Genomic DNA, 26,115 nt, shown 5'->3' on the forward strand with positions numbered 1-26,115 from the left:
GAACACACAAAAAAACCAGACAGACATCTGTTACCAGCTCCAATGACAAAAATCCCTTGCCATAAGATTTCCTGAGACTGAAGAACTTGTTGTTACTGCTGTTATTAATATTTGCATAGCTGTCAGAAGCCCAAGCTTTATGACTGCTTACTACTTCAGGGACCACTGACCATTATTTGAGGTGCTGGCTACAGTCTGAGTTATTGCTTTTCAATAAATGTTACAGCCTTCAAATGTCATTACTAGCAGAGTCTGAATTATATCTCTTCTCAAAATAAAATAAAAATGAGCAGAAACAAGTTATGGGGTTTTGCCACATATTCTGTTCAGAAATCTAGCCTATTTAAGACAAGAGCATTTTCTCACAGAGTCCTGTACAGACACATAAGACATGGTAAACCTAAAGGGTTGGGACTGTCAGAGACATTCCATCAAACACAAGGAAGGAAGTCTGGATGATAAATCATGTCCCCTTACTTGGACACTTGAACCCTCTAATAACGAAGATACTTTATTCAGACTTCCTCTGAGAAGATGTATACAACGATTGTTGCCTGTGAAAGTCTGGAACAACTGAGCTTACAGGTCTGTATTCATCCTTATCTTCCAGTCAGCATTGCATTACAGGAAATGGAGAAAAAGTGTGATATAAACTCTTCCAATAATTTAACAGAAAAACACCCAACATTTGTGTGCCAGCATATAACTAGTATCTACTTCTGAGAAAAACTGGTAGCTGTCCATGTTATGCCCAATAACAGGTCTAATTGTGGCAACAGTTCTAAGCTGCAGATGTCCTGTATCACCATCTTTCTAATGATTCCTTATGCAGCTATGTCACATTTCTACTTCTCCTCCAATGTCAAGGAAGAAGCAATCTTATAGGTAAATTATGTGGGAGGTTTTTGTTGGGTTTTTTTTGGCAGGAAAGTTAAATCCAGCAGTTTCCTTGAGGGTTCGAAAGCTCTCTTACTGACTGAGCATCCAGCTGTGTGCCCATAAGCATTATGGACAGAAGAAGGATGCTGACTAATATGAACCTAGAGCATATTTTCATAAAGAGAGCAAGACTTCATCTGAAACTGAAAATTTCCTGCATAGTCACTGTGGTTGGTAATTTGCCGCTATCCAGTGCTGAAGAATCTCTGTTCTGAGGTCATTAGGCTCACCAGTGACAAAAATAAAATGGGTCACTGGGTCATTGCTGGTGAAGAGTTATCACAGGCTAGCATATCTTCACGAAACTTTTATATGGAAGCAACCATCACATATTCCTTTTTTAAAGTCAGGAAATCATATTTCAAAATAGGATATTTGTGTCAGATTCACCAGAGATTTATTAAGATTTATGGAAGAACCTCCAAGCTTGCTGAATAGGTAACATGCATAATAAAAGCACTTGAGGAAGCAACTGTGAGCCATTGATCCAAACGAACAATCACCTGCTGGGATGTACAGTTTTTCCTTGTAGTCATGAAAATCTTGATGAGAAGTGAATGCAAAAATAGAGATAATATAGATGGCTATCACAGAAAATAAAAGTAAATGTCCTCTATAATCAGGAGTGCTGTTCCTTCTCTTATAGAAAGAGGCATGGCAAGAGCAGTAACTCCAACACCAAACCCCAAATCTTTCTAATGAAAGACACAAGTAATCTCAGCTCCAGTGCCAGCCTAACAGGAGGCATGAAAGGAGAATGGTGAAATGCATACCAACAACACAACGTGAACTATCAGTTACAAGGGAAGTCAGGTCACTACTTCTTCTTTCTTAGAAACTCATTCTTCATACAACCTATTCTTGACAAGCTACAATGAATAATGCAAATACAGGAGACTGGTACTCAGATTGTATTTTGAAAATGCTAGATGTGCTGAAGGGAGTATTTAGTCCTTTACAAAAGTATTGTGTAAAAGACGTGCCAAATTTCATGTTGCTATTTTACTTATTCCTGTGAAGAGAGTGCCTCTCAAGGAAGTCACCGTAATTTCCTTAGCTCCAAGAGGATTAAATGAAACCTTCAGTATTGAGTTGCTATAAAATATCACTCCATTTTTAACCAATAGGACCTGACCAATGCAGCATGACTGCATTAGTGGAGAGAACTACAGTGCAAATAGCAGTCACCGTAATTTTGCATTAGTGGAGAGAACTACAGTGCAAATAGTTCTAAGACCATTTACGCACAGGCCAGCTTCTGTGACATCCACTGTCCCACGCTAGAACAAAAAGCTAACTCTCTAATCACCACAGATTGGCAAAGGTCGCTAATTCAGGAAACTACTTTCTGGACCATTTGAAAATTAATTCAGAGACCATCGAGATGAGTTCCCCATTCCACTCCAGAACAGGAATCCACCGTCAGTCTCTTGACTCTCCCAAAACGTTCTTTCATCAGTATAACAGTAGCATCATCCTTTAAATTGGCACTCTTGAATACTGATGTCAACCACTTTGCATATTATGAAGGTGAAATCTGGAATGATAAGAGATGTAGGTGTAGAAGATCACAGTAGAACTCTGAGGCCATTTAGTATAGGCCTTGGAAACTTCAGTCTCTAGTTAGGGATAAAATATGACTTCTCTCTCTTAATCCTGAGTCATAGAAAGGTTCATTTTTGTTTTAAAAAAAAAACTTCTATCCTATACAGAATCATAAAGCTAACATAAAAAACTAAATTTGTTTTCTCTGAAAAGCCTACTCCATTTATCATTTGCAGATTTCATCTACTCCTAGAGCAAAAAACATAAGAAATCTATATGGGCAATGTTAACTTCAGATATTTTCTTAGAAAATAACAAAACACTACATTAAAAACAGTACACTACATTAAAAAGTTGGGAGCTAAATAATAATCTTGTTGATTTAGGAAGGTAAATACAGAGGACAATACTAAAATCCTGAATGAGTTTCCATAATTGGATCTTAACACTCCTTTTCTGCTGCACAAAATTGGAGTGACTTAATTTCTAGATGGAAGAAGCTTTTTATGAAAAATTAGGACAGGAAAGGGATACAATACTCAAGCACCATAACTTCTGAGACAGAATTGCCTAGACGATGAATTTCAATGTGCCTCAAACATAAATACAACTGTGCAACTCTGGCAGATAAGGAAAAGACCTGACCATTAAAGAAAAAAAAAAAAAAGGATGTAACTAACAGTCAGGGGATTCCCCATGTTACCATTAAGGTGTTATGGTACAGTGGCAACAGCTGACAAAGTGTTCTACATTTTAGGAATAGATCACCTCAGCAATGCTTGTCTTAGAATAATCTATTGGCACCTTCCAATCTTAAGGTGACAAGAGTGTGTAATGCATTTACAGCTTAAATTGATTCATGGATTTGTTTAGGAAGGCTATTTGGCAATTGAAGTTGTAAAAAAAAACCATCCTAATATGAAGAGTAAGAGAAAGTAGTTAACAGTCGGGGAGAGGGGGTTATATAAAATAGTACATGGATAAATGTTAAAATATTGCAGAAATTCATCCTTCCAACACTGTGCAGTGCATATTTACGGTTAACATTCATGCAGCTTTAAGAAAAGTCTAGCTTTACTTAACACAACAAAGTAATAATATTTCTCTGACAGTTTACTTAGAAGATCACTGCTTCAATCCAGGAGGTTCCTCAGTAAATGACTATATAGATATCAGATATATATATAAAATAGGCTCTGTATTTTATAAAACAGGGAGGTTTTCTTCACCAAAATGGAAATCCATAAAGTATTTGTAACTACAGTTAACTGGCATGTATTTTCAGCTTGTTCCAGTGTCCTGAGCGAATCACTAGGAATGATTAAATTTTATGATCATTTTAACAATTTAATTTTAAAGAATTAATTCTGAAAGAGAGCTACCGCCAAAAGCTGGTCATCCACATAAAGAGCTCCTTGATAGGTGCAGGGAATGCAGTACTTAAAATGCAGCTATAGTAATGGCAACTATAAATATTGCTGAAACTTTGGGGGGAAAAAAAAACCCCAAAACACAGCCACCATTGCACTGTTCTTTTCAAGTCTGCCACTGCACACTATCTCACTACTCCAGCAAACACTCAGTGAAGTTGATTACAAGGAAGTAAAAGAAGACTATAAACTCTAACCACATATACTTAGTGTTAACTGAAGTTTGCAATATTGCAATATGATATAGACATTTAGCCTTTAAGAAAATCAGAGGCTTAAGAAAGCTAATGATTAAAGGTTTACACACAAATATCTAGACATTTACAGACGTATTTGTATGCTCTCTTTTATGCATACATCGAAATGCATAAGATATGCTACATATAAGCATTTATGTTCAGTATATTTCCAATTCAAATTTTAAAATCAACTGTCTGAAGTCTGATTCACTCCTGAAAGCAAAAGTATCATAATATAATTCTTGTACACAGAAAATATAGAGGCCAATAATACTCTTTGCATAGTTTCTATATGACTTAAAACATGAAATTAAATATTAAGCTAACATGTCAATATCTCTAGAAGCAAATAACAGTCATACCAACCTGTATTTTGATTGGCCAGGTGAAATTGCTGACATAGACATAGAAAGTGATGTTTGGGTTGCTTCGAAAGTTAAACTTTTCACAGGAAAAGCTATCTCTGTATTCCTTAATATTAGCCTTAGAAACAACAGGAATCTCTTCTCCAGATATTGTTCCAGCTAAAAAAGCCAACACATTTAAACATATATATTTATGACAAATAGTAACATCATTAAAGGTGCCAAAGTAAATTTGCACAATAAACCTAAAATGCTTTAGTTACTTGTAGTGTCTCCATTCTACAACTTTAATCAGCCTTTATCATGTTCTATGTGGCACATTAATTATATTTCACATACACAGAGAGAATTCACAGAAATTCTTACTCTAGTTTCAAAATTATGAATGAATTGTAAAGTTGATAGAGATTACATGAATTTTAGAAGAAAGTTGTTACGGTCAGCTAAACAGATAATATGCTGTCCTCCAGTGAGTTACATTCCATTTCAGTTAAAAAACTCATGGGTTAATACAGCTTGAAAATGAATTTGTTTATATCTTATATTACTGCTGTAGAGCTTTAACTGTTCCTGAAAGCTTCAATAATATACGTACTAATAAACAGGTCATTGTTTGCAAATATGTACTAAGTTAAACAAAGGAATAAATAGAATTTACTAATTATGCTACATTAAAATACTTCAGAACTACATTGATGAAGAAATCTGTGCGTTTATGTAAGACAAACTCAGAACCTTCCTTAAAAAGTTTTGTGTTGGTTTTTTTTTATTTTGATAAGATTTCATTTTAAGCATCATGCTTCTCCTTGCATGTGTTTTCAGAAAGTCAACAGAACCAATTCGGAGAAACTGTCTGAATAAGGCTTTTCTTCCTACTTCTTAAGACAAAGAAGAGTAATGAGGTTCAAAGTTGGAGAAAAATAGATAAGCAGCTCCTTTTATCAGCACACACAGAAGAACTTTATTGTTTGATATCAATGTTAAGGTTAATAATTAAATTTTTAGCCTGAACATTGAAACAAAGAAATAAAATCTCAGTCTCTGCAGTAGTTAAGGAAGCAATTTATCTTAATTAAAATCGCAGCATTTCATAACACTCTCATTTAAAAAATTTAAATAGACTACAAGCTTTTCCTACCAAAGTAATTTTAATTGAATAGGAGAGAAAGTTAACATATTAATGAAGCTTTGTTCAGATTGCAAATTATCATCTGAGGTTTAAATAATATAATTAATAATGGCATAATGATAATGGCAAAAGAATACATTTGGTAAAGTTTTATTATCAAAATCAGTAACAAAGAGACAATCAGGTTAAAATAGCTTAAAGGATCATGAAATCACATGGGAAAAAAATCATCATACAAAATTCATCCTCACCTGTAGAACCAACAGACCACGTAATATTGAGGTTGAAGTTGTTTGATGCATTAATTGATATATCCAAATTTTTATTTGACTAGATAAAAAAAAATAAAGTTAACGAAATATAACAGAATGTATTGCATAACTCCACTGCACATAACTGAATATTGCCTTTTAATCATCTTCCATTTTTCATTTTAAACATGGATAGAAATGGTAATAATTTGGAGCCAAAGGCAACCCTCTCATTTGCTTTAGTAAGATGAGGGTACAGGCATATAACTATACCAGTTATCTTTTCAGATGGTTATAACAATAATTAAATAATTTTCTTTAAAAAAATAAAGAAAAAAACCATGGCGAATGGCCACACTTTAATTACAATTTAAAAATTACCTTTTCTCAACTGCTAATGAAGATTTTTTAACTGAAAGGTATACTCCTTTAATCCATCTCATGAAGGTACTAGAACTTGCTATTCACAATAAAATAAACCAGCTGAGACTATTTTGCGGTATTAGTATGTCTGAAGTACATCTACTATGTAGAAGGTTTTCTCAATGGCATAATTTTCAGTACTCAAAAAGATCTGAAATATCTCTAATACCCTATAGGAACTTGGAAAACCTTTAATCATGGTCAAATACAATGGAAATCTTAATCAGGACTGCCCAAACTTTGTCTGAACTTAGTTACACTTTCTTACCTGCTCTGGATTTGCTATAAAGTTTATGGCAGTGTGATGGCGATCATCCTCTTGTAATAAGCTGAAGGTAAACTGGTAATCAATCAAAAGGCTGTCTGTGGGCAAAACAGGAAAATAACAAAATATATTCAAGCATTTACATATTAATAGTATGTTATGCAAGCACTTCAAAATTTATTGTTCACTTGTATTTTAAAAAGCATGGTGTAATCTACAAGTCAGAATTATTCACAGGCATTTCATTGTTGACGTATTTGAACTACAATGTCTTGAAGTGATGAGAAAAATAAAAATAACTAAATTAAGAAACAGATTCTATCACGGAAGCAGCGCAACTATTACACATAACTTGAAATAATCATTCTTTTTAAACTAACTATTACAAAGTAGAGTATCGATTATTGTCTTTTTAAATATTTTTATTATTTGGTCATACGCCTTTCTGTCTTATAAAATTGGTTTGCATAGCTACATTACTATAACATATTTTAAAATTACCAGGTTTAAAAATTCTGGAAAAAAAGTTGCATCTACAGCAAAATTATATAACATGATGGCATGATAATATAGTAAGTTACATTGTTAATAATAAAACTGCACAGTAAAATTTTGAAAATTTGTGACCACGAAGCACATCCTTTCTAAATTGCTGGAATTTCAAGAGAGATTTCATAAGTGGCAAGAGATACAAACTTTCCATACAAGAGAAACAAGTGTCAGTTTAGTGTTGACTCAGGTTACATTTCACTTCCAAAGCGCATTTGCTCTACACATTTTTCTTGCAACATCTGAAAGGAAAGGAGTCTGCCAGGCAGTTCCTACTCATGCTGTTTCTGCCACTGCATGCTAACAGCACTTCCCCGATGGCCAGCTGATGTTCTCATAGCTGCAGAAGGCAGAAAGGGCCATCCTCAGATGACCCAAACCCGGCTTAACCCTTCTGGAAGGAGCATAAAATGATTGGGACAAGTTCTAAGAAAAAAGTTTTCAGCTATCTCATTGTGTTCCTAGAGGAGATTGACCCTTAGTTAGGTTGTAGCACTTAGGAAGGACTATGAAGGAACTTTTCTGCACAGCAGAAAAAATCCACAGGTGGATTTGTCAGGGCGAAGCAGGTTTCCAGCACCTCCATAATGTAAGAACAATGACCCCGTTACCACAGACAACTTGCTGCACTTCACAGAGGGTGCCACGTAGAAGCCCAGGAAGCAACACTTAGTGCGGTGAGACAGTCAAGAACCAGCAGAGCCCTCAGAGGTGTGAACTGTGTTAGCAGATTAACGACCCTTGTGCAACAGCCAGTGGTGAACCAGAGGCGGGTGCGGTGGATGGATCTTGAATGATCTGTTGCAGGGGCAGATATCTTCAGATCTCAGAGAATAAATCTTCTAACTATTATGCATCTACAGGATCAAAAGATTGCTTGTTTTCCTCTGTCACAGGAAAGAAGATGACTTGTAAGTGTACATGATTCAGATTATTATGTTGTGCATGTTAAAACATGGTTGGCTGCAAGTTATCTTTGATGCTACATCCTAGTGAATAATTTTGAAGCTATATTTTGATCCCTGTCTTGATGACATTCTACTAGTCACCAACACCACACAAGTAAAGGGTTATAAATAAAAAATACACGATCATAAAACCAAAAACAGTAGATACAAAGAGAGTGAAAGATTAAGTCAAAGTAGGAAAAAGCTGTGTCAGCCTTTTGTTGAACTCAATAGTTTGCTCACTGCTGACGATCACCTTTTCTGTAGCAACGTATCATCTCAAAAAATACACGCTATTGCATCCCATGGGAACCCTGACATACGAGGAGAAAAAACCCTTACAAGTCAATGAAGCATGAATGCAGCCTACTGTATTGTCTTAAGAGTTAAAGAAAATGTGTTGGTTTGCTTTGCTTTACACAGAGCGTAGAAAGAAAATTAGAAAATAAAGGAGCTAAATGAAAGGAATTGCCAGGACCCTCAAAGCTGAGGTCCACTTTCACTACTATTAGCCACCACAGTTCCACTATTCGAATTGATCTTAATGTCTTAAATATTGAGTTTTGATCAGGTTTTTGCAAGCTTATAAAGGTGAAAGATGAATAAATACTGAAAGATCTCATTTATTTATTAACAGTACTCTACACTTCTAGAATTATGTAAATCAAGTCAATAAAATCTCATTGACTCTATTAGTAACAGTGTAGCATACTTACATCTTTAACAGTAAGATTATCACTGCACCAGAACGTATTTAAAGGTAGCAGGACAGCAAAAGATGGCAAATAGAGATTGAATCCCATTAAAGGGATTAATATCCTTTAATAATCAGTAGCAGCAAGGCCAAAAAGCTAGGAATAATGTATAGTTATGCTAAATCTCTTGATCTGGTCAACTCGGGGTCCCGCAAAGCACAAAGGACTGCTTTAGCATGAATTTTTGCAAACAGAGCTGCTGTAAATGTACAGTAGAGTAGCATCACAGTGTGCACTCCTGTGGAAATTCTGGTTACTGCAAAGGCTACAAAATACTAGAAGCAGCTTAGACAAGACTATCTGGACAAGATAGTGACTATTTTTCCTGGAGTTTGCTGTTGCTGTTGGTTTGTTGTTGTTTGCTTTCTTTTTTCTTTTAACTTATGTTTTACTTGCTGAAGCCAAGAAAAGAAAAATTTGTTTTTCAAGCAATGCAGGAAAAGTCCTCACATTGATATACGATGTTGAACTACACAGTTCTTCACAACTTTACCATCTGTAACATATCAGAAAAATACTTCCTTTTTTTTTACTACATTTTTACCCACAATATAGCTAAAATAGTAAATAATTAAAAAAAGGTAACAGTTGGTTACGTATAGCATCTTTGGTATTCAAGATATCCCCAACTATTTTATGGTGTTATTAATTAGTTAATTAACTAATTAAATACTCTAGTAATAGCTACATATCCAACCCTGTAGCCATTATTTCTTCCACAGTACTCAAAGAGCTTTTAACAACACAGCTTGTTATTCAAGAAGAGTCCTAAGAGGCAACACATGGAACTTGCCTTGGGATTCTTCTAAGGTGCCATAGGACCTTTAATCTACAACAACCTAGCCCTATTAAATGGGAAGAGAAGCTCTTCACTAAACTATTCAAAAGCAGCACATTTTTTAGCACTAGAAAACTCAAATTATGAAGTTTTTATTCCAAAGATCGGCAGTAGAGGGGAACAAATGATTAAATCTCTATCTTGGCCACAGAGTGGATGCTGCAAAGCAGAAATATTTCTCTTCATAGATGATTCTAATTCAGGGAATATACCTAAAGTGCATAAAACTTGAATGAAGCAGAGAGCACTGCCTCCACAGTTACATGATTCAACAATGCAAATGAAGTTGGGTGCAAATGAGAGAGCTGCTACTGAGCAAACACTCCTTCCTCTCTTTCTGAGGACTGCAGTAGGCTGAACAAGTTTCACAGTTTCAAGGAAGGCTTATTTTCATAGCGAGCATGATTCTCACTGGCCAAAACTTTGAAAAAGCTTTGCCTGGACCTATTCTTAAATTAAACACCCCAAATCTCTGGAAGACTCTAAAGTTAGATTTTATTAGAATAGAAATTAGTAGAATTAATTTAGGAGGAAATTCAAGTGCAGAAATTCAAAGGGATTGTGAAGAAGTCTCTCTTCCACCTATTGCATCCTGCTGCTGTCTCTCTCACTCACCGCCCTTCCTCTCTCCATCTGTTCCATCTCTCCACAGGAGAGACTTCTCCCACATGGATTCAGCAGCTCTCAGGGAAAGCATCACCTCCCTCTTCTCCAGACGGCTTCACCTTTGACAGACTGCAGCTAGCAGAACAGTCTGCCCTCCCACCGCTAAGGCCACCCTGAACATAACCCGAGAACATCAGCCATGCCAATGCACTGTAAGTACACACAAACAAATGAAGCACTGACACCGTACATCACGCCACACTTCCCAATTCACAGCGTCATTCAGCCTAGACAGCTTAGCCTGGGAATAAATACAGAATTTAAAGTAAAATTCAGCTGTAAAAGTACAATCTGTTCCGAATGGTTACATATATAAATAGCCAAATGTACAACAGTTAGATGTAGAAATAGTTACTTAAAGTACATTCAGTATATTCTGTTGATATATATTTATGTGTATATTTACAATCATGCATTTAGAGATGCCCAGGATACCACTCCATGTATTTTTGTTTCTGCTTAAACCTTTAAAATGCCACCATAAGTACTTTTACCCTTTGCATAAATACATGAGTGCTTCTGTTTATAAAGACACACAGAGAACTGACTGCTTTAGCTAGAAAAGAAATTCAGATCACATATAAACAGAAACTAAAAAAACCCCCCTCACTGCACTTATACTGTAGCAGAGGATGACAATGAAAGCACAAAGATAGCAAATACTAAATACAATAATCAAACTGTCATATGAGCAACACTTGACAAAAGCAATCTTATAATTTTCAAAATCTGTCTGACCTACAGAAACAAGATTTTAAAACTGTTTTCAAAATCTGGTGAACTCAAAAAAAACCAAATTCAAACAACACTTCCATAAGAGATAGCAATCAAACATTATCAATGGCCATTAACATCCAAAAATTAAATACACGATCTTATAGAATTATTTCAGTGAATTACAGAAGAAATGCTTGATTTTCTAGAAGTAGCATAGATACACTGTCATTTGTTTTGATGACTCTTGAATTTTTTGTAAGAATTAAACAAATCTAGAATATGAATCCCACCTTTTTTCAAAACATATTTTCTCAACCTAAACTTAATTCTTGGCAAATTTTAATTTCAGAAAGTGTCATGTAGCTCTAATGATTTTCTAAAGAGACTAGGTAATTAAATATCTTGATCATTGCATAGATTCCTCTCATCTATGGAAAAACTGTAATGACATTACAGAATGTTTTGTTCCTTTATTTTTTAAAAAGTTAACTAAAAAAGAATTTACTTGAAACACACCATTTTTTTAACAAGTACTTTCTCATCTACATATGTCCCATCTTTGCAAACATGCAGAAGATAGTTTCTTCTTAGTTTTGGATTGCTTCAGTGAAATCTTAATAGCCAGCATTTTGGGGGTTTTCTGCCATCAACATCCTCCATGTTTGCATTTTCCCACTTAATATGTTTGAGATAAATGCTTTAAAAAAAAAAAACACAACAAAACCGAAAACATGTTCAGTTGCCCTACACCAAAGGCAAGAGGAAGAGGCAGAACCACTATCACAGCAATAATCCCTTCCTACTTCGTGCTGCTATAAATGACTTTAAAACGCCTAGTGTGTTGTTGGCCAGATACGCAGCCCAGACCTTCATCTCAAATCTAAGATACAAGTGACTCGAGTGGCAGCCAGCCAGAACTTAAACAGCCATTCCCTGAACATTCATCTCTAAAGTTTCACAGGAAAAGTTCTCAAAGGCATAGAAATCACCTACACAAATTCAGATCCCACAGCTCAGAACGTAATTCCCCACTACACAAAGCATTTCGCATCCACGAGCTGGGTATTTTTGAGCCAAAGTCTCTCCAGGAGTTGGCCCAGTGCATCCCAAGCACAGCTACTACAGAGTTGAGCAGAAACATCAGCCGTCACCTCCCTGTGGTATCACCTCTTCTTCAGAGCTCTCTCCAGGAGAACACGTTGCAGGCTGCCTTCTTTTTGGTAGTATAAAACCCAACTCCTCCTATTTCTGCCTAGCAAGGTGTGTGCCCCACCACCTCAGGTCAGGCAAGGGAAGAGCAGTAACAGGATTCAGACCAGCATGCAAAAAAGATTCAGTTTGCACACTGAGAAAACAAGAGCCGAGGAAGTCAAATGACACAGAAACTCAGCAGGGAGAGGGGAGTCATACAGTCTAATTTCTGTTTCCAGGCATGTTGCTTCATTTTGTATTAAAAGTCATTGAATAAAGTCAAAAAAGAACATTGGGAGATAAGACCACAATACCATTCCAGCATCATCACCAGTCAAATATAACAAAGACTTATGGTTATTGAGTCTTTTCACATCTCTATTTTGATTTTTTTCAAAACCCTTGACTGCTTTCACAGTCAAAAGGAGTCATTAAAATCAATTCAAAATGTCAGTAATGAGCGCATGTGAGAACACAACAATAATTAGGCGAAGAAAGCCATTTAATTAAATGAGGAAAATAAATTTCCAAGCAATCGTTTAATCTTGGTATTGCTGTTAATTTTCAAGAAACTGTTGTCTTCCCTTAATGAAGGCCCGTGACTTTAATATGGGTTAATATCGGAGTTTTATACGCATATCCAATAAGCAACAGACCTATTCCCATACAAGACTTTGTATTAAAAGCAAACTTGGTGTTTACTAAAACCCCAGAATGTTCCCAAAAGAACAAAGGCCAGAGAGAAGTCTCAATTTGAAATTCTGCTTCAGTATTTGAATGCCAGAACAACTCCCAAAGAATATACAATTATATTGGCGATTATTTTAAAAAATATATTTTAAAAACTGGATATGCTTAACATACATTAGTGATACAGTTATATACAAAAAGGTATGTTAAAGAGGAATATTAAGACTGTAAAATAAACCACTGCAACGAAGGGTGCCTGTAAATTACTTTTGGGTGAGCGCTCACTAAATGGGCAGCTATTCAACACTTTGTTCTACATTTCGTACTCAGTGTTGGGCCCATGCCTCATTTACTACATACTACACAAACCCTTTTCTAAAGACAGAATTAATTTCTAATGTGGCTTTCAACAGTATTCATTACTATCATTTTCAAAGTTCTTCAGAAAAGTTAATGAATTTGTTACAACATTACTGTGAGATGATTAGTCCCATTTTATAGGACAGGAAATGAAACAAAGAGACCAAGGGCAAGATCATCCATTAATCCATTAATCATGAGTAGCCAAACTGAAATATCTGGAGTTTGATTGTTCATAATATTTTAATTATATAATACTATATACGATCATTCTTATTTTGCAGTTCCTTCCATCGTTCATCGTAAGGAACATTGTTCAAAACAGGAGAGGAACATACATTCATCCTTCCATTACGTGATCACTGATTCATCTCCCACAAACAAATTCATTCCGTGCGTTGTAGAGGGAAAGTTCCCTGGGAAATAGTATGTAGCCATTTTAGTAAAAATCGTACAATAATGCTCTAATAGAAAAGTAAATCAGAAATGACCGTGCCAGCAACCTTAATTCATCCACTGTCTAAATAGCATATTGCAATAAAAGGGTTTTATTAAGCAATTTTAAGAATCAGGCTGGAGTAAATTCTAGAGAGTCACTTTACTTTTGAGATGACTTCTCCCTTTCCCCAAATTTGCCAATCAAAGCATCTCAGTTCACTCTCTCTCTCAGCAGAGAAAGAATGAATCTGAGCTCCCAGAAAAGGAGTTAGAACATCCAGAATTGAACACATTCAAGGTTTTTTAACTTCAGCCACCGACCATTCTCTCATGGCTCCTTACACAGTCACACAGGTTCTTAATACACATTTCTAAAACTGAATAACACGACAGAAGTTTTTCATACATACACAGAATTTCTGAGGAACATGTCTAGCACATTCGCTCCAAAAAGCTAAAGTTTAGCAAAAGTTGTAAGCCAAAAGTACTGCAACGGATGTCAGCCAGCCATACGAACACTACATGACACCGGACCCACTCAAATCACCTTCTCATCCCCAACTACAGCCTAACCAGAACATTTTATAAATGTGTGGATCACATGATCTCTGCTTAATCAATGACTAAAGTTCTTTTTCCTGATAACTAAAAATAATTACACTATGCTAAAAACTAGGGTAATGGACATCAAAAGATGTCAGCATGTGCTTACTCAAAGGGAACCTTTATGGCCAACTTGAAATGCTGATGGATGGATAATCACTAAATGTCAAGGAAGAGATGGCACACTATTAAGAGTAGCAGATGTAAAACAAAAAGTTTAAAAAATTTAATAGTAAAGGATGGGTAATAAGATGAAAAACTTCTTCATTCATGGAATAAATGGCTGGCCTTATGTACAACCATGCGTATATTAATAAAAACTTTTAAGATTACAGTTAAGAAATTATATATCAACTGTTCACTTCTACCAGTAACATTATTTCAATATCTTCATTACATTAAAAGGCAAACAGACAATTATGTGCCTGAATTGGTTCATTTTCATCGTAATTCTGTATTACTAAACTATAATAACTAATTTTCTGAATAGAAATCTCATAAAATAGTGGTGCTCTATTTTTACTTCTTGAAATCACTTTTAAAGTTAGACTAGAAACCTCCCTCATGATTGCAACATCAGATCCATCACAGTCAGTCTTCCCACATTTTTCTATTTAGGGAACTCTTTATTCACACTGCTTCTAAAATTCCTACCCTCACCTCTTCATTGCAAGGCAGTTTGTCTCTCTCCTGCTCTTTCTAGCAATTGTTCTGTAGTCCCAGTAAGTATTTGTTGAGAACAGTTCTATTCATATTCCTCTCCATCAGCAAAAATGCTGCTTTTGAAACCAAGTTCCATTATAAAATGCAATAAATCATATTCATTCGTGACCAAAATAAATTCTGCTTGTATTACATCAAAGTTAGGGGTCTACCGCAAGACCTATTTTCAGTCAGGATAATTATTTTGAACTTTCAGAGCAGCTGCCTGATTCATTCTTCTGTCATCTGTATCTAACAGTCATCCACCGCCTCATTTTCATTGTTATATTGAAATGTTGGTGTCCAACATTACTTGTCCATTGTCACAAAACAAGAAGTCATTTACTGCTAAGTCTTTACTACCAACTAGCAAAATTTGCATTTTTGCTACATGTAATGACTGTAATGAGCTTCAAAATACTCCAGCTCTTACTATTTATAGGCCTATTTTTCCATGTAAAGAAAGAGCATGTCAGAATGAATTTCACAGAAGTTCAAAGTTTTTGGAAAATAGTCAGCAATAACCATTCACTGTTTCTTTTACTGTACTTTAAAAAAACACATACAGCTAAAAAAGCCCACAGAAAGCCACAGGGATTGGTGTCATAATGAGCAAATCAGGTAACTACATTTCACCATAAACAGAAGACTTTTCTTTTATGAAATTGCCAGCTGCTATTTCCAAAGGTCTAATAAACTGTCAAATTCGGTTGAATTAAAATTCTGTTCAGCTAAATGTTGCTAATAGTCTAAGCTCTACTCTATACTGACTAAAACTTTCTGAAGATGACCGAACTTTTTCCAAGACAGATATGCACAGACGTCAGATGAGTAATCCTTGATTCTCTCTACTGAGTATAGAAAGACCTAGAAGGTTAAGGCTGGACTAAGCTTTAAAAAGCTAGTCAGCGTTTTAAAGTGAGATGCATCTCCCTGTAACTGTCATAGAGGTAAATATGTAGGTATGTAAATATAATGCTAAGCAAGGAAAGACTTATTGCTGAGATCTAAAAACCAAGGAACATATATAATTACCTGAGTTCTTTTAGGCATACATTCTGAAGCTTTTAAACCATGGACCACAGGCAGATGTCTCTTTTTTTTTCTTTTTTTTTCTAAATAGATATTTCATCAAACTCTTAACTGAAAATATTTCAACAACTGACAGGAGTTGCGTGAACAGCTGCAGCCCTTTTTCAAGGTCCATCCAGGATCATGGTACAAACTAACAGAGTTTGGAAAACAATGAACTAGAGAATTATGAACAAAATATTACTAAAAGGAGCAACAACAAAGAAAATGATTGCATCAATTGGCAGTTATTTACATTTTAGAAAAAAAGGTCTAGATGTCTCCAGTGACTGAGCTTGTCAAAGCTCATGAGACAAGCATTATGAATAGTCAAAAATATAAACATTATTTGATGATAGTAAGGACTGCTCAGTAAATGAACTTTTGTCATAATGGTCTTTGAAATAACTTAATTCTGGTAATATTATTGAAATATTAGAACAGTAGGAGAAAAGTAAAACCAAAATCTCATTAAAAATTATGATAGAAATTCAAATTTTTCTCTATGTGAAATTTTCTTCATAACAATCTAGAGGCACCACTAGCTTTACAACACTGATATTAATATTACAACTCTAACATGCAACATCATTTTGCAATATACTAACATCAGTACTCCTTAGCCTGATTCTATTTTTTTCTTTAGTTATATGGTCTATACACACTGAAGAGATCCTCCATCTGCTTGTTCTGACAAATGAAATGGCATAGATAAAAAACAATATTATATTATTTTTGAGTTCATGTGTTACTGTACATGCACATGGCAAAAATATAGATACTATTTTTAAAACTGTTTACGCCTCGATAGGCAACAATGCTCAAATTTTCATCTAAATTCAGAATATTCAGAAGTAATTCACACAATAATTTTTCTGTGATTATTAGCAGAGCTTTTATCTCAATTTTCAAATAATTCAACACACATCTTGGCAATTAAAGCAGCAACTTCTGGTCAATGAGGCCATACAAGGAGACAGAACATGTCTATACATACACACAGATAAGTAGGTGGTGTAATATCTCAACATTTTCAAAATTCTCTTTCTTTTTCTCATTATTTAGTTGAACTTTGCTTAAGAAACCTTAAATCTACAGTCCAAATGTCAGAACTTCCCCATGTTGCTTGACTCCACGGGATTTGTACCAAATACACAATGTAAATTGAAGTTGAGATGTTTCAACATTGCCTGTATTTTTTGCTGTTTCTTAAACAATTTTAACATGTTAGTTTTGAGAACTAAAATCTCTTACAGCAAATAAATCCAGAACACTTTCAGCAAAACTGCATTTCATACTGGCAGAAACTCTGCATGTCATACACCTCCCTGTGCAGCCTCCTCTGTTTTGAAGTCATGAATTGCAAAAGGTACTCATATAAAATATAATATGCTAAATCATCGCACTTGCACAATGGACAGCAGAAATGCTTTTGCATTACAGCTCTGAAAGAAGACTTAACACCAAAGTCTTTTCATTTAAGGCACCATCAGGTATATTTAAAGTTACATCTCTTGATTTAAATAATAACGTTCTCATTGGTTTTTTACTCATGCTAAGAACCGTGTGTCAATTCAGGAAAAAAACATTGATGGACTATTAAAATTCCAAATATTCACAAAAGTGATTACGTATCTGTAATATTGCCTAATCCAGCCTACACAGCCTTTAAAACACGTAGGAGGAAATACCTCGTCCTTTAGTTTAAATTACAGTGACAAACTTGAGGAAAAAAATAAACTTGGATTCTCTTCTCCACTTCTTATAGATTTAGCTTGCAGGGCTGGCAGTTAAGCACATAAACCAATAAATCATTTGGTTAAACTAAGAAAATGGAACAGAGAAACGGAGGCTAAAATGCTTTTCTTCAAACCCAGTGCAGTCACCCACTCTTCAGCGATTTACTCTTTGCCTGAGAGAGCAACCATTGGCCACCGCAGCAGGACCCACTGACTACTTTCTGAAAGTAACTTGGAAAACTCAATTTCCACCGCAAACAGCTGCCAGACATTAAAAGAAATATTCTATTTTCCTAAGACCATTTTCTTCTATAAACCAGCAACTAGATACAGCTGTGCTTTCATTAGTTCATGACTTTTCCTGGCCATGGAAAAAAAGTACTAAGTGAAAAGCGGAAACAAAATAAACCACCTCCTCTTTTATTGTTTGGTTTTTTTTTTTCAGAAGACTAGCTTCATACAGAACAATTAATAGCTACCACTACTTTTTGTTAGGTATCAGGCACAAACTTTTCAATACAGCTTTTTTAGAAGTTGAATTATCACGTAAAAAGAAAGAGCAAACTGCAGGGAATACTGACAGTATGTTTGTTCTTGGTATTTGAAAAAACACTGATTGCTCTTACAACTTATACCTGACCTTCATAGGCCATATATCGTGCTAGGCAATCCTTGGCAAGGAACATGAAGTAAGTGACATATTTGCATAGTGTACCTGTACATTGTCTTCCCTAGATTAATTTCATTTTTCTCTTTCCATCATTTAGTCTACTGCTCATTCTAATAATGACCTCCCTTCATCTTCTCTTTCATTAGCCATTCCTAGTGCCATGAAAAACTCTCAACACTTTAAAACTTGTCATATTTTCACAAACATGTACACAAGTGGTACTTATTCCTACTTCACAAGAATAGAATTCTAAAATTCTCATTTCACTGCTACGAAAAATTGTGAGATTTTTGCCCTTTCAAGATTTTTCTGCCCACATTTCACATAGCTTGTCATTTTTCCAAAATTATACTGATGGCCATGGCCTTTCCTTAAGGTGGTAACACACTAAAGCATATTTATTTACCCATAACGTAAAAAGACAAATCAAATACATATATATTACTTCTCTGATAGTGTATCTTCATACTCCTTGACATACATTTTTCAGCTTTCCCTTAATGTCTTGGTTGCTATTGCATCTGTTTTCCTAATGTGTACTGCTTTTTAACCTCACATGCTCTTCCATTTCCACCCTTTATATCAAGTGACTAAGAAACTACACTTTGCTGTCAATGTTTTTATATTTCTGGAACATATTTTAAAACAATATGCATAACTCCAGCTAAGAAAAAGTGACAATAAATTAATATTAAGGACTCATAGATTACTTTACAATATGCTGAAATTCAGCTGAATTAGTCAATCAGAAAGCTGAACTTTACAATACGTACAATATAAGGCATCCTGAAGTTTATATAATCCAAGGTTTTGTCACCATCTTGAGATGGAAATGACAAGTTATTTAAATGATCCTACAGAGCCCTTCACTCAAATACTCTGCAAGGGCTTCACAACACTAATTCTAAAGTTGAAAACATTACCTAATGCTCTCTTAATTGTTAAAATGAATGGTTCAGGACCTAAGACACCTGAACAATGTGTACCCTATCTAGCCCAACAGTTGCTTTGGGTGTTCAGCTTGTAATAACAGAAGAGGCTCAACTATCCTCAAGTGCTTCTCATTTAACAGTGGAGAAAATTACCGCGGCTGATGTGGAATAATGTACTATTTTGCCTGAGAACTGCCAGTCAAAGGAATCGACATAAATTCTCCCAACAAACCATAAATCACTTACTTATTGAAGCCAGGGAGGATGTTTTTTGTCTTTCAAAGGATTCAAGATTTCACTACAGATCTTCCCTTGAAATCTCACTCAACAAGAATCACAGAGTGGCCTAGGCTGGAAGGGACCTTAGAGATCATTTAATCCAACCTCCCTGTCATGGGCAGGGATGCCTCTCAACTAGATCAGGCAACACATGGGGACTCCTGGCAAGTCAGCATGGGAAGCAATGCAACTGTAAAACCACCACAAAAGGTTTTCCTTTCACAATCAGAAGGTAAAGAGACACTGACAGAGCCTTTCCTATTCCATTTGCTTCCTACAGCTCCAGTCCTGGGGAGCTCTAAGGCCTCCTAGGTTTGAGGAGTGACAGATCCTGTCTTTGTGGACATGTTAGAGAAACAAACACATACACAGCACATAGTATATATAGTATAAGAATTCAAAAAGTATTAATCCCTACGAACCCTAGCTCAATATATGGACAAAATAAGATATTGTATATATGTAGATATTTGCATTCGTTCCCTTCGCGTTTAAAACACTGCTTCACACATGGGCTAGAGTGCCCTACAAAGCAAAGTATTTTTCCTGAATGAGTTCTCCAAGCCACCAAGTCTTTCTCATTCTTGCCTCATCAACCTTTTCAAAATGTATAGTTCTACAATTAATCAGAATTTATAATGCTTAAAAAATGTATACTAATAGATGTCTTACTGCAATATGACATGGTATATTTTCAAGATTAATAATAATAATAAAAATAATTATGGGACATGTGAAATAGTCCAACAGGTGATGAAGGCCTCTAACTCAGACTTCTATTTATATGCATTATATTGTATGTTTATGTATTATTTTCTTCTCCCTAGCAGTTAGAAAACTAGTCAGTTCAGAGTAGAGGCCATTTTCTTCTGACTTAGAGCAGTATATTTAAATGAATAGTCACTAAAATGATGGTCTACTTTGGCAAAAGTTATTAAACAGTATTTGTAAGTTATTATTTGTAAGGGCAAATTCACTGATACATCAGCAAAAGCAGATAATCCTTATTTTAAAAATAAAGCCTAGTGTGTTTTTAAAAAAGTAAATACATAGATGGAAAGATTCTCCACAGTAAAGTTTGAAAATGATTGGCAGCAAAATTGTTTATTTAGCCTGCTCAAAAAAGCTGCAAGCCAACCTAGCATTTGGCAAATAAGAACGCAGAGCCTGGGGTGAGAACACAATACTTTATTAGGAGCTTCAGATTCTTGCTGTGGTTATTGTTTTAATTCTCTGGTAGGTGACAGTTGGTTTGTATGGTTATTACAGCTCAGGGCAAAGACTCTGCTTGACTGTTCCTCTTTATAAATTCTGAGTTGGTAGGTTTGTTGAGGCTAATCTTTTCCCAAATCATCCTAGAATTGTCTGATTTAAACCCTAATCTGTTCCACTAGACTCTTTAAACACTAAGATTTCTTTCAAAATTGAATTTATTTGTATAAGCCCATATATTCAAAAGACAACGTGAGTCACTATTGTTAATGTATTTATAAATAATAAAAATTGTTTCTGTTTATATCAAAGTCAATCAGTGTTAGATATAATTGGTGGAACTCATTATTTTAAGTCAAGCATGACAGTTTTACAATTACAATATGTATTTAGTTTAAATTAATGCTGTCCCAAAACGAAACATGAATTATACAAATCAGCAGTGAAGCATCTAACTGCTGGTATACATCTCACAACTCAACTAAAACAAACACCTTTACAATAGCTAAAATTTATTGTTTATGCCCTTTAAGTTTCAACATAATTTTAAATATCTGGAAAATCTCTGCTAATAGTCTTATTAAAAGTACTACTTGCTATTTTTCTTCTAAAATACTCTCCTTGGAATGTTCTTGAGTTTAATTTTTCTCTAAGTATGGCAAGTCTGCCACCTAGTGCTTTATGGCTACTTCTAGTATACACTTTATTCAAAAATAATTTTTTTATAATTTTTTAATGAAAAACATCATGCACTAAGCCCCTGAATGCACATTTGCATACACACAGAGTGCTTAAAACTCACATAGTATCTTCTTGCTGACAGGTTACATTCCATGTTTCAAGAGCTGTTAGACCATACCTGCATTTCTCGGTTAGCATACAACCCACCTTGTAACTGTGCTCTTCTGCTGCATGTTGTAAAATGTGCAGCAACTGTAATAAAGAAAAACCTGTCATTTATTTTATGCTATTTTATGTTTTCAGTCCAGTACAGGTCTATACTCTTATGTGGTAGGGAGTGCTGTCCCAGCGTGGGCCCCCCAGCACTGAAGGCAGGCACACCTTGGAAGGGTCTCCAAGCTAAATGCTGCTGAGATTACCTGCTTGGGATCCAGGGGCAACAACTCTTCAGTAGGGGCACCTACATCAAGGTCAAAAGCTGGGGAATAATGAGGAAAAGGAAGCATAAACGGATTCCATTCACATAAAAACTTTACAAGCAGCAGTGCTGGAGTAGCCCAAGATGTGATTTGTGGTAGATCCCAGTGTGCCACTCGCACACTGAGAGTAACCAGAACGATGTTTCATTCCAGATCCAGCACCGATCTGCACCTAAACCAATTCCTTTCACAGAGATTGCTTACAGTGGCTTATGTCCACCCTTTTCTGAAGATGATTACCTAGGTTTCTTCATTTTGACAGATTATTGCAAGGCAGCTTCACCACAAGAGAAAATGTAATAAAATTTAGAGAGGTTTAACAGTTTTACTTCTCCTTTTAATGAAATTATAACATTTGTAATATAACTCTTATATCAGAAAGGCTTATATCAGCACTTCGATTCTGAATAAGCTGAGAAGAAAGAAAGAAAGAAAAAAGGAAGAAAGAAAAAAGTAACAAAGAGTCAGTAAAAAAGGAGTAAGAAAAATGTTAAAAGGAGTAAGAAAGAAAAAAGGGAGGGAGGGAGGGAGGGAGGGAGGGAGGAAAATGTTTAAATAATAAAGGAACACCAGGTAGGATCAAAATCAGACCCTGTTAATAGGCCATATCAAGCCTAAACTGTATTTCAGACAACATAAATAAGGATGTATTATCTGATCCTTTTACTCTATTGAGCTGATGTTCTTAAAAAGTCTAATTAGAGGTATTATGTTGTCGTAACTTATTGACTTTTAATAATCTGTCTCCTATTAAACTATCTTTCTAGTTACTACTATTGCCAACCGAAAAAAAAAAAAGTCAGAAAGGAAAAACATAAAGTAACACTTCTAAAGGAGTAACAGGGCCTTTAGTCCAAAGTCCAGAGACCAAAAAGTAATTAAGAGTAATTTTTATCAAGTGAGATGAAGTTTTAATAAATGGAATATAAGAAATGTGTGTTTGCTTTTGTTTCAGTTTAAAAGTTTTAAATCAAAGTAAAAAATCACTATAAAAAATGATAAGGGCTAAAGGTAAGGCCTAGCACTTTACTTCGCTGTTTTTGAAGTCCTAGTGTGTCAGCAGTAATGAGGCTAATGCAGCTCCAGGACTAGACTACAGCCAGAAGCAAAATTTCCTTCTTCCTCCCCAGCTCCCTGCACAGATACAAGATATTATCTTGAGAGTTTTCATTGAATGTACATTTAATGCTTCCTCACCAGTTTTGGACATGAAAGTGTCATTCCTCATCTTCACAGTTTGCTGACATACTGAGAGAATTACTTATTGCTATCCTTTTGTATGTACACCAAGGAAATATAGAATGATGTTATCAACTACGATGATTTTATGGCTCAGAGTTTGGCATGGTAAAGCCATAAACCAATTGTTTAGGTCACTCCCCAAAACATTGCTGCAACTTATATATGATCACATATTTTTCTACTAATATTATTTTCCTCTTCATCATTATGCTGTATTTTTTAGTGATAAACATCTGAGAACTCATCAATGTTTTGTCTGGCCTTCCATTTCCTCCCTTCTTGTCCACCAGGTTGACTTAAAAAGCTCAGTGGTGCCAGTGCTCTGCAACACACTCGACCCTTAAGGCAGGTCTACCATCTTGCTTTTTTGTGTGCTTCATCCCAGAAGGACATCTGACATAGAGGCTGATGAGTCACTGCGTCAAGCCATCCACAAATGACAAAACATTGAGATGAGAGAAAGATTAGAAAGTGCTGTGGAAGGAAACACAATGAACCTAGGAGAACAGTTAAAATAAAATTTGTACGTTCTTTCAGTTTCTTTTATGTCAAGATATTCATGCTTCCTCTTTTTCAAAGGCTGTAAATCCAACAAACACCTCCATTACAGGCATATATTCTTGTGAAGAAGTGGAATAAATGATGAATAAATAGGTTTTCATTCCACAAAAAGCTACCAATCATTCAGCCCCTCCCTGTTTTAATTCTCTTTGTAAATGACCTACCCCTCTGGAGGGTCATTCCGGGATTCTCTAATCCTTCTCAAAGGCCATGCTCTAATCTCTAACTATTTAAAAATGAGTCTGTTCCACAGCACAGTAAACTATAGTGTTACCCTGGATACATAATGCACTTCTGAATGCAAAAGGCAAGCTTCCTCTTGCTTCTCACATAGTCATGGACCCCCAAAACTGTCTGTCCAATTGAAAAATAAGGACCAGATGAATCCAAATTCATAATTTACTGCAATTTTATTGCATTGTGACTACATTCCTGCTGTGCATTACTGCGAAAATCTTGAATGCATGAAAGTTTCATTGTCTAAAGCGTGCTGCTCTGTAGTCACTGCCTATTTTTAAAGGGCAACCAATCTGCAGAACCAAATGGAGAAGCTACTTGTTCTCTCTCTTCATTGTTGATGGTAGTACCTAAAAATAACAAAAAAATGCTTCTAAACATGTTTTTAAGGGTAAGGGAGAATAAGAAACCAAGGTATATAAATGCAAGTGCATTTTTACAACCACATTTTCTTAGCTATTAGATTGGTCTTGGCCAGGAGTTCTCTTGGAGGAATGGACAGCCCTTGAGTGCCTACCTCACTTGAAAATTCTAACACCTGTGTGGGCAAATAATACAATTTACACTCAGTACTGACCTGTTACAAGCTTTTATGCTTCTGTTCATAGTAGTATTAGAATCTATCAGTTTTACCTCTTGTTTGAAATGTAGCACAGGAACTGTGACACTCGAAGAAAGGTACATAAACCAGACAATGTATTTGTAACGCTGACGTCCAAAGAACCACTCCAGCATCTGGGCACCTATTTTGCTGTTTACATGTCACTGTTACACATTACGCTGACTGAGATACCAAAGAACAATAACAACAACAAATACTAATGCATCATGACAAAATGTTATATTGATGGTTTGTGTACATGCGTAAGTCAGCTGCCCTCAGAATTCATTGACACGGATTCAATCAGCATCTGATCACTCAACAGAAAGGCCTAAGGATAGAGCCTCCCTATCAGAAACACAGAGACACATTCCAGTGGCAGGCTTATAATCAAACTACAAGAATACTTACACAAACAAAACTGTTTTTTTTTTTTAATTTATGACACTTGCTTTTGTATTCATATTCTTTTTATTATGTATAAGAAATTTTTAATAAGATTTTGTCTGATATTCCTAATCAGTGGCACATCAAGCACTTTTGGCTCAAGAAACCCTTCCTCTCACAAAGTTCCTGAGCTGCAAATTGTCAGATTTAAAGAGAGAAATATATGTTTGTACATTTGCTATACTCTTCCCCTTGCATTCATATTCAGCCACTACTGACAGTGGAGTACTAGAATCGACAGACCATCATGCAGCTGCTCATGCATTCTTATACATTTGATATTTTTCTAATTTTTATATCTGTGAGGCTTATTCTCAATCTGTTACTCTCAGAGAAGCTTGTTCTCTGTTGTGCTTTTTCAATCATACAGTGAAGTCATGAAGAATGAAATGAAAATAATTTTTAATAGAAGCAGTGGGAGACAATTTTCACGCAGACTGGATAACACTTTTGCATGTTGTGTCTATTATGCATTTCCTACTCTACTTTTACTAAGTTTTGATAATTTAAAGTAGCAAAATTACTCACATCCAGTGCTGTCATGTTTTGAAACGCCGTATTAGAATGAAATCTGATGTTTAATGAACTGCTCCGGTTACCTCTAGGATGTGATGGCTTTGCTGCTATCTGTGTTTACAGCTTTTGCAAGGTCTCAGTATTTAGATTAACTCTGTGCAACGTTTCAGCATGTTACTTCCTGTATGAATTTCGTTCTCTTTGATCATGCTAGATCTATCTGTAATTATCTTGCGTTTTCATCTGTGTTCAGATCACTTCTCCAATCACAACACGATCCATGTACAGCATTAATATTCTGCTTACTCGCCAACATCACTGCTGAAGGAAACAAATAAAGATGAAATGGAAACAATCTGCGCTATCCCGCTGGCTACCTCTATCAAGTTCAGAGCCTACTCTCCGT

The 26,115-nt window shown here is 35.4% G+C and overlaps 1 protein-coding gene across 1 annotated transcript in view; it reads right to left on the reverse strand.

Annotated features, from left to right (window-relative positions):
• Positions 1-26,115, reverse strand: part of LOC104275016 (attractin-like protein 1) — a gene marked incomplete at both ends in the record, with an annotated part of 190,017 nt that overhangs the window by 59,849 nt on the left and 104,053 nt on the right. The window contains 3 exons of the mRNA XM_009870845.1: positions 4,520-4,677; positions 5,899-5,977; positions 6,590-6,684. Coding sequence (XP_009869147.1) covers positions 4,520-4,677; positions 5,899-5,977; positions 6,590-6,684 — 332 coding nt within the window. The remainder of the gene's footprint in view (positions 1-4,519; positions 4,678-5,898; positions 5,978-6,589; positions 6,685-26,115) is intronic.

This window comes from Apaloderma vittatum, unplaced genomic scaffold (genome assembly GCF_000703405.1).
Source record: "Apaloderma vittatum isolate BGI_N311 unplaced genomic scaffold, ASM70340v1 scaffold7116, whole genome shotgun sequence".
NCBI classification, from domain to species: Eukaryota; Metazoa; Chordata; class Aves; order Trogoniformes; family Trogonidae; genus Apaloderma; species Apaloderma vittatum.